Source organism: Nanorana parkeri, unplaced genomic scaffold (genome assembly GCF_000935625.1).
Source record: "Nanorana parkeri isolate BGI_ZX_2015 unplaced genomic scaffold, ASM93562v1 scaffold630, whole genome shotgun sequence".
NCBI lineage: Eukaryota > Metazoa > Chordata > Amphibia > Anura > Dicroglossidae > Nanorana > Nanorana parkeri.
In genome coordinates, this window is record NW_017306898.1 from 281833 (window position 1) to 292074 (window position 10242).

A 10242-nucleotide genomic window follows, 5' to 3' on the forward strand; every position below is an offset into this window, starting at 1 on the left:
TCCGTCCAACCAGCGCTGACGGGCGGAAGGGACGGGGGAGGGGGCGGGTACAGCTGGCTCTGCCTCTAGATAGGCAGAGCCGGCTGTCACTCATGCAGCTGGGCGGATTTCGATGTCGGGATCCGCTCCGGCGTCTCAGTATACCGCGAGCTACAGCTGAGCTTAGGGTGATGGGAGGACGCTAGTTTGTGTCCTCCCGTTACCCTAAGGAGAACTATGGGGAAAAGCCCTGACCCCATAGTTCTCCTTCAAGTTATTACTAAAACCATTAATAATCGAATGCAGAGGCACTTATGATAAAGATTAGATACATTTATATAGTCTTACAGATACAACCGACCCTTTGAGGGCAACCATAATGTTGATGCGGCCCGCGGTTAAATCGAGTTTGACACCCCTGGTATAAGGTATGTTATGAAAAGGGAAAGACCTCATTTAAAAATGTCATTAGCACGTTAATGAGGGAGGAAAGGATAAACTAGGAAACGCAAACAATATAAACAGATTAAACTTGCTTCCGTTGTTTTGCAGATCCAATGGGGAGCCTGTGGCCTGGTCCTGGCAGGAAACACCGTGATCTTTTGTACAATCCTGGGATTTTTCATCGTTTTCGGAAGAGGGGACGACTTTAGTTGGGAGCAGTGGTAAAAAAAGAAGAAGCCAGCTGCCCTCCCTAATTGTACAGACAGCTCCAGGCTGATCCTGTGTATGTATATACATCCCGTGTATAGTAATCAGGGCCTAATCTCTTGTATATCAAGTTTAGGAGATGATGGGAAAGGCTGTAGATCTATGCAGCACCGCGTCTCTACACTTCTTTGTTTGTTTAGTTCTGTGACTTTATTTCTGCCATGGTAAAAGCACTTTCATTGAGAACCACACGTGTCCCACACATGCTTTCCAGAAGCTGCTTCTAGTTTAAGGGGAGCCTTTTATTTCCCAACCCTCAGATGTCACAGTTTCTGGATTTTTCTTAGTATTTATTTTATACTTCTTGTGTAAACCAATGCACTTTTACAGGATTGTAACCCTTCTAATAAAAAAAAGAATATGTAAAACGTTCGTAAATAAGTACACATTCCTGTTTTGTAAGTAGTGATGATCAAACAGCCACATAGGCATCTATCGTATTATAGCTTTTATTTCCCCCTCCCACGGTCCCCTTAGAGGGGCTTTCTGGCTCCTAGATTGGACCGACTGGGTCCTGAATTCTACAATAAAGCTGAACTTCAGGAAAACAAATATATAAATAGTTGAAATGCTTATAAGGTAGCTGTTTTACATTTTAAACAATTTGTATTTTTGTCCATCCAGCTCTGAGATTTACGCAGCTTTGCCACACAACGCTGCCCTCTCTGGCTGGGCAGGAGACTTGATTTTTTCTCTGCTGCAGTCAAAGTGGACTGAACTCAGAAGTGAAGATTGGCTATGTTATAAGGGGCATCTAGATGTGTTCATTGTGCCTAAGCAGTGCCTTAAATGTACCTTTTTTATGTGCAATTCCTCCTGAAAAATAGCAGTGCACGTCCTGGTATGCGAGTGTGCCTACAGCCTCATAGCTGTATATCTGCAATGCGAGGTCTAAAGCACTTTTTGGAGATTCGGAGTTGGTGATGTCACTGCTGTGCTGCTCACTGTTCTCCTTGCTGGAGGCTCTGACATGAGGAAGCAAAGCCCGGCCTCTACCAAGATGGCCGCCTCCACACAGAGACACACTGATGCAAAATGCATTGTAAGTCAGTAATGGGGTCATTGCCTCCAAACATAAGTAATATATAGATATCCTGCTGCACTCATTACCGGATTGAAGTGATAACCTGATGAAACAGGTGGGTGCTTGCAGCGGCCATGGACGACACCATGAAATAACTGAAATTATCCAAGGATGTCACCAGCACACCAGAGTTGAGAGTGAAATTAGCAAAAGTCAACTTATTGAAGGAACATTGCCATACAAGAACAAGCGCTTTCAGGGCCACAGAGGGTCCCCTTCATCAGGCTCAGAATGGCATGTGGCCCCCGAAAGCGCTTGTTCTTGAATGGCAATGTTCCTTCAATAAGTTGACTTTTGCTAATTTCACTCTCAACTCTGGTGTGCTGGTGTCATCCTCGGATAATTACCTCCACACAGGCACAGCGATGTAGAATACATGTCAGTAATGGGGAGAGATTGGCCGCAGTAAGCCCACGAGCCACAATGGTGACTAGCCTTTTAAGCTCTGCCTGCCTTTTTTTTTAACACTTACAGAACACTTTGCACCCCCAGCCTATAACTGGACAATAAAAAAGAGAACCAGCAGACTGATGAGCTCTTTCTGGAGTTCAGCTTTACAATGGAACTAAAGCCAGACAAGCTTTGGATAAGGCTACGAAGACCTATACTTTTGTCTTGGTTTGTGTCTCCATTCGGGACATATTCCTTAAAGGAGAACTATGGGGTTAAGTCTTTTCCCCATAGTTCTCCTTAGGGTAACGGGAGGACACAAACTGGCGTCCTCCCGTCACCCTAGGCTCAGTATACAGCGAGTTGTATACTGAGACGCCGCAGTATACCGCGAGCAGCTGCTCACGGTATACTGAGATGCCGCAGCTGAAGCGGATCCCGACAATTGTGCCGGGATCCGCCCAGCTGCGTGACTGACAGCTGGCTATGCCTATCTAGAGGCAGAGCCAGCTGTACCCTCCCCCGTCCGTTCCGCCAGTCAGCGCTGGAGGGGGGAATCCAGCCGTGACAGGATCGAGAGGTGAGTGAACGCCGGTATATGTTCGCTCACCTCTCGATCTACTGAGCCGACCTGTGAAAGTCTCATTGTCACAGGTCGGCTAGAACTATGAGGTGAGTGAAAAGCACTCACCTCATAGTTCTCCTTTAACTTCCCATCCTGTGATTTGTACAGGAATGGAGAGTAAATCTCATCATTGGGTACACAGACCATCTGTCAGGCTTCCTACTCCACCAAAAATGTAGAGAAAGGGTTCCACTTTAATTTGTCCACTCCTGGCTTCAAGGGAACCTGTTGTAAAATACAAATAACACTAAAACTACCATGTGCCAGGAAGCAGCATACGATGTGGGTACATGCCAGTGCCTTGTTCTAATTCTCCACATCCTTGCCCCGGGGGTGCGCTGTATGCAGATCTTGCCTGTGCTCCAAGAGGAAGTTCTGTGCGCCCCTCCCATCCATTATTCCAATTAATGTACTCTCCAATGATGGGAGCACTTTGAGTCAATGACCATTTCTGAAACTCATTTACAGCATGTTGGCATTTTCAAAAAGAGGCTAGCAATGGCGACCCTCTCTAATGACAGAGGCACTTTAAAGAGACCCTGTCACTTTGACAATTCAGAGCAATGTGACAGCTATTTTTCTCACCCACGTATACCCTCTGCTGTGCTCCCCCTGTCACTCTGGCTGAGCTGTTGCAAATACCCAATGCTTCTGAATGTGTGACCTTCTGCCAGAATGCAGCGCGTAGGTCTGAGCAGCCAATCGCTAGGCCCAAAAACTGTCACGTGATCACCAATCCTGTGTAAGCTCCAGCACAGGGTTTGACTCCTGGAGGAAGGAGTGGTGGGGAGTGCATGGAAGGTGTGTATAAGTGGGTCAGGTGGTGGGCTTTGCCCTTTTACCCATGCAGGACAAAGTGACCTACAAGGAGGCATCCGCCTTGCTGTGTTGAATGCAGGGAGTGACCCCGAGCTATGACCTGGAGCTAAGTCTACATGCTAGAATGACACATTTTAGGATGTTCACAAACAGGCAGATTTTGTCTGAAAGTGTTAACCTGTCACATATAGAGAAATGGACAATCTTTACGTTAGTTAGTATGACTTCATATATTACCATAGAAGAAGTCTCCTTAGTATAAAATGGTCCTTTGAAATTCTTTATATTGTTTAGTATGTGTTTGTGAATATTTTTATCATGTTTTTCTTGTATTTGATTTAACACGGGCCTTTTACATGTGTCTGGGTTTATCACTGGCTCAGGCGGTCTGTGCTGCCCAATGGCAACCAAGCTGATTCTTCTGCCATTCTGCCCAACTGCATCTGGGTACCGGAACTTTTATTTTTTTTGAGGTCCGTTGTGTCATTTAATGTTTTCTGTTTTTATAATAAAGAGAATCTCTGGTTATATGTTTTACTCATTATAATAAGACGAGGGAAGCCTTGTATAGTCTTATGGGCAGGAGATTGCCTTTGAAGGTGCACCTGAACGAATGCAAAAAGTGAAGATTTTCTATGTTATAGGAAAAAAAAATGTTGAAATGTTAGTTGTTACTAAGCATTATCCTATAAAATGTATCTTTTTGTCTTGTACCCCTCCTGAAACATAGCAGAGAACCTCCTGGTATGTGAGGGTACCTAGGCTCTCCTATGCCTACAGAATCATAGCTGTATGTCTGCATTGTGAGATCTAGGGCACTGCTGCCTCAGACTGCTAGTCTTATGAGATTCAGTGATGTCACCGTTGTGGCGATCACTGTTCTGCTTGCAGGAGGCTCTGACGTGACAAAGCAAAGCGCTGTCTCTACCAAGATGGCCGCCTTCACACAGAGACACAATGCAGAACAAGGTGCCGCTGTAAGTAATGGAGGAAGATCTACTGCAGGAATGCCTGAGACATTGCTGGTGACTAGTCCTTTGGCTCCCACCTAATTTTTTTTACAGGCACAGCTTTCAGAGCTTAATTCCTCTTTAACTCAGCTGTGGAGGCGGTTATTCCCCACCCATTGAAGGCGGTGTTGCATTCTAAAGTCCGGCAGGTCACCAAAGAATCCACTATTTGCCTGCCGCTTCCTGGTTGATGCAGCAAGTCCAAGGGAACAGCACAGCCTGTTGAACGGTTCAGTTGGCTGACCTATGACATGGCCCCCATGTGCCTTAGTTTCAACACCAGCTGCTGCCATGCTATTGGTGCTTAATCATGTGGCCCGCTATGTGAAGCATTGGGCACACCGGGTCACATAACATGTTTTGTTGATTTTCTGAGTGGAAAAAAAGTTTCAAGTTCTGTAACTTGTACAGATTGTCCCATTATTATTTATTCCAAATGTTTTGTAGTAAGCTAACAATCTTTCTGTTCTTGCTCTAAGAATAGTTCAGCTTTCTGCAGAATGCTTCTAGTTAGGCAATACGCTTAGATCTTCTTGCACGAGCTACATGTGCGACATTTTATTACATTCAGGAAACAAACGGTAATTGTGCTATAAAATCAGATATATCATGTCAGATGTTTGCTCCTTGCCTAGGCTGTGTTAAAGCTGAACTCCGGCAAATTTGCAGTGGGCCACTTGTACTGCAAGGGTTACATGCTTGTTAAAGTGACACTAAGTTCAATCATAAAAATACATTCAAGTCCCTAAACTATTAAAATTGTATCTTATTGGTGTATCACTCGGCTGTAGATCCTCCAATCATCTCTGAATTGGTGCTGACACTGTCCTTCCTTCTGGAGGGTGGCTACTTTTGTTCCCCATGGTCCCTGTGTGTGTTGTTAAGTAGTCACCGCTCCAAGCTCACTCCCAGGATGGACTACAATCTCAGGTTTAGGGGGTTATTCACAAAGCTGCTGAAGGCAGCCAAGTAAATAACCCAGTCGAAGTGAAGTGAGCCAACAACGTTCGGCCATTCACTTCGGCTCAGTACAGCTGATTTCAGCCATACATCGGCTGCACTTCGGGCTCTGCATGAATAGCCCGTACAGCAGCCCTTCGGTTCGACTGATCCAAAGGGCTCCGGCGGCCGAAGGATCAGCTGAAGCTACGCCTGGATCCTTCGGCTCCTTTAGTGAACAGCCCCCTTAGTTTACTCATTAGTATTGAGATTGTAGTCCATCATGTGAGTGAGCTTGGAGCGGTCACTACTTTACAGCATAACCAGGAACCATAAAGGACTATTCGTCGGTGTGTGATGACCGCCCGGCGTGCCAAAGAGAAGAGGCTTCAGGTGACTGGTAGCACAATGTGGGGGACATCTGCTGGAGTGATGAATAGGGTCATTATTACAGCTTATTCCTCTACCTGTGGACCTAACAAGCATTTAACCCATGCAGTAGGGGTGGCACTGCAAGGGTATTTATTCCTTGCTGGAGTGGGGCTTTAATTTCTCACTTAGAAAATCACGACTATATGTTAATTGACCAGGGGTGGCCACACTCTCACAACGATGCAAATAAGGGCTGATTTTAGAAGAGTTCATCTAATGGTGCTTCCTGTTTGGGGTTTTCCCTGATACTGCAGCTGAAAGAAGCATTGAATAAACTCTTAGCTGGGGCTTTAGCCCCTATTTTCCTCATCAATGGTGTTTGAGCAGAAAGCCATATTGGCGTTCACCTATCTACACAGAGCACTAGCCACTGCGTACTTAGCAGGTTACTGAGAACCTGACTGGTCCTCTTTAAAAGACAACTGTAGTTTTAAGGGATATCTCGTCAATGTACGATCATATGATTAGTGCCAAAACTATTACTAGGAATGGGTCCCGTCATGCAGGGAAAGCCTCCACTGTATGGTGGCCTGGAATCTGTGGGGCCAGCCATACCTACATCCTCCACTGCTTTGGAAAACTTTTTTAGAGGAGAATAAGGAAACTGCAGGAGGAAGATGGAAGGGGGAATTTGTGAGGATGGCCATTCACCAAGAGCCAGCCTGATTCAGATCCCCCCCCACAGTATGCTTCTTCCCCCCCATCATATAATCCTTTTCTACAAAGCACTGGAGAATGCAGGTGCTCAGGCTGTAAAGTGTAGGTGAGGAGATCCGCAGCATGGCTGGACCTATTGCTAACTGTTTTGATTCATACGGTCAGGCCTTGTTCACAGGTGCTAAAGCTTTTGAACAATGTGTACAGCAAGCTTTGTACAGCTTCCAAAGTAGGGGTAGACAAACTCCGGCCCTCAAGTTGTGAAGCAATAACAAAACCCCATTAGACATTGCTAGACTCAATGGGGTTTGTAGTTTCACCACAGCTGGAGTTTTCCTACCCGTGTTCTAAAGCAACAATCGGCTCCAGCTTGAGGACGTAAAATACATCTCTAAATGGGAGTGCAATTGTCACTTTAAACAAGCTGCTAGCAGGCTTTAAAGCAGACCTCTCAGTCCAATGCAAGGTTCTCTTATACTGTCTGGGGCCCCTTCCCTCAGTTAGTAGGTCCAAAATATAGCTGCAAAGGAAAAAAAATGGGTTTGAGACTTTCTTGCCCCCATCTTTTGCATTGCTGGGTGTGATGTCGCCGTACTTCCCGGGGAATGCAAAGCAGGTGAAATTTGGCAAGAAGACTTTCCAGTCCATTTCAATAGAGTTATCTCATGAGATGTGGGCAGCTCTGTATTCCCCAGGATCTCGTCAGGAATTGTGACATCACCCTTGCCTAAGTCTGTAGGCAAAAGAGGGTTAATGCAAGCATACATTTTTAACTTTTTCTTTAGGGGTACATTTTGGACCTATTATTCTACCAGGAGAGGGGGCCTGGACAGTATAAGCAGACCTTCCATTACAATACAAGGTGGTCTGCTTAAAGGAGAACTATGGGGTTAAGTCTTTTCCTCATAGTTCTCCTAAGTGTAACGGGAGGACACAAACTAGCATCCTCCCGTCACCCTAGGCTCAGTATACCGCAAGCTGTAGCTCGCGGTATTCTGAGACGCTGCAGTATACCGCAAGCAGCTGCTCGCAAGGTCGGCTAGAACTATGAGGATGAGTGAAAAGCACCCCCCTCATAGTTCTCCTTTAAGATCTTTTACATTTTCAACCTGAAGCTGAAGGTTTCTTTAAAAGCTTTAACAAAGTTGCTGTACACGCTGCTTTTATGCAAGCTGAAGCCCTGGTCAACAAGGCCCAAGGATGAGAATCTGGTGCACACTGTACAGAACTTGCAAAGCTATGATTATACCTGAAACTACAATTATCATTTAAACCAGTGGTTCTCAACCTGTGTAACCTCAGGACCCACATTTGTCCTCGGTCATTAAGTCACGACCCAAGTCTGCGATGTCTGCACTGCAATGGAACACACAGCATTAGGGTACCGTGCGCTCCGGTGCGGGTGTACGAACTGTGGGTGGGAAGTGCGTTTGGAGTACTATTCAAATGAATGCAATGCGCCGGGCGGCATATTTTGAATGGCAACTGACAGTGCTGCACTAGGGGCCTCTCACCTAGAAAAGTGTAAGGCATGCGGCAACCCCGTGAACATGGGATCGCGGCCCCCTTTTGGGTCACAACCCACCAGTCGAGAACCAAGGCTTTAAAGAAACACCTCTTTACGCATCACTTCCCAAATCGCCTCTTTTTGTATTGTTCCATTGTAGAAACTGTCTGTGAAATGAATTGGAGACACACATAGATGAAGTTCATTGCCCTGGTGATAGATACGATCGCTGCTGCTCGTGTTAGATCACCCTGCAGCCTTATTGTACCCCTTGTGTGGAATCTGGTGTTGTCAGAAAGTAATTAGTAACGCATGCCAGCACTTTAAAACCAATTAATAAACTGTAATATGTTTTGACGAAGAGTATAAGGGACCCCAGAGCCCCCGTGTTAAATTGACGACTTAGTGGAGGCACCAACCTCCAATGAGAGGAGGTTGGTGCCTCCTCTTATTGAAAGGGATAAATGTTTTCTTTTTTTCTTTTTGATTCTTGTTGATGTGTGATGTGAACATTTCTGTACTATGCCTTGAATGAGGGAAAGTAGTCAAAAACTGAAATTTATATGATAAAGGCAAAGTGGCCTTTATAAAACCCAAGACAAAAAAACACCCCTATGCCCAGTTTTGTCTGCCTTCAAAAGTCACAGAATCATTTTCCAGTTCAGCTGTTGTATTACTTGACTTCTTCCTTTATATTGAACTGCAATCACTGCCAATAACTGTACAATGTAGGAGGTTATAGAATATTAACAAGAGTTTAGTTCAAGCCAGGAATCTGTCAAACAGAATTTTCACCTTCTTTGTATTGGTTTGTATTTGGGACGATGAGAGTGATAGCCTTTCAGTTATTAGTTAGCTTGATATTGTTATATAATAATGTTTTTTTTTCTTCTTACTGTTATTTACATAGCGCCGACAATTTGCGCAGTGCTTTACAGCAGTCCCTGCCCTCAACGGACTTTTAATCTAAAGGTGCCCATACACCTTACGATTATCAGACAAAACTTTTGGCCCCATCCTGCCCCGATTATCGAAAGGTTCAATCAGCGGTAGTTAAAAAAAAACACCTGGATGACTTGCGGTAATTGACCGCAATTATTTTCGTTTGCGCAGTGTTAATCGTACGACTTTTGACGGACGGAAACGCCACCGACCATGCGAACATCGTACGATCGACCAAAGTTTTCAAACATGCTTGACCGTCAAAAGTCGTACGATTGTACAGTACTATTGGTCGGGCACTCTATTCACACGTTACGATTGTCGTACGAAAAGTCGATCGCATACGATTATCGTACAATAATCGTAAGGTGTATGGGCACCTTAAGGTCCCTATTGCACACACATACAGGGCCGATTTAGACAGGAGCCAATGAACCTTGCAGCATGTCTTTGGAGTCTGGGAGGAATCTCACACAAGCACAAGGAGAACATGCAAACTCCTTGCAGATAGTGTCCTGACCAGGATTTGAACCGGGGACCCTCAGGGCTAGTTCACACCATCCTCAGTGCATTCCGGCCTGATTGTGACCGGAACGCACTGGATGGCATGCCAACAGCCTCACTTTCTTTTGAAGCGGGAGGGGGCATGGCGATACATTGAACTCAATGGCGCACAGCCACACGCTCCGGCCGCAATGCGATCGGCCACACGCACTATTTTTTCTGACTACACCAGACCGGAATGCAGGTACTGATGTGCCACGCATTCCCGTGCGGCTGATCACATTGCGGCCCGGAGGGCGTGGCTGCGGTGCCATTAAAGTTCAATGCACCGCCACACCCCCTCCCGCCACAAATCAAAGTGAACCAGCCAGAATGTGATCCAGTGTGTTCCGGCCACAATCAGGACAGAACGTACTGAGGATGGTGAGAACTAGCCCTCAGTGCTGCAAGGTAGAAGTGCTAACCACTGAGCCACGGTGGTGCCCGTTTTATGTGGTCTGTGGTTAAGCCCTCCACTATTTAATGTTATGGAAGCTTGGTGATGGTACCAAATGATTGGTCCCAGCTGGCTATACAGGAGGATGCTCACAGGACTGATTGGACCTTCTGGGCTGGAGTAGGGTCAATCAGCTTGGTCTGTATG

At 45.8% G+C, this 10242-nt stretch overlaps 1 protein-coding gene across 1 annotated transcript in view; it reads left to right on the forward strand.

Annotated features, from left to right (window-relative positions):
- Positions 1 to 659, forward strand: part of LEPROT — an 11407-nt gene extending 10748 nt beyond the window's left edge. The window contains exon 5 of the mRNA XM_018563079.1: positions 532 to 659. Within this exon, the coding sequence (XP_018418581.1) occupies positions 532 to 648 (117 nt within the window). The 3' untranslated portion in view covers positions 649 to 659. The remainder of the gene's footprint in view (positions 1 to 531) is intronic.
- The last annotated feature ends 9583 nt before the right edge of the window (positions 660 to 10242 follow it).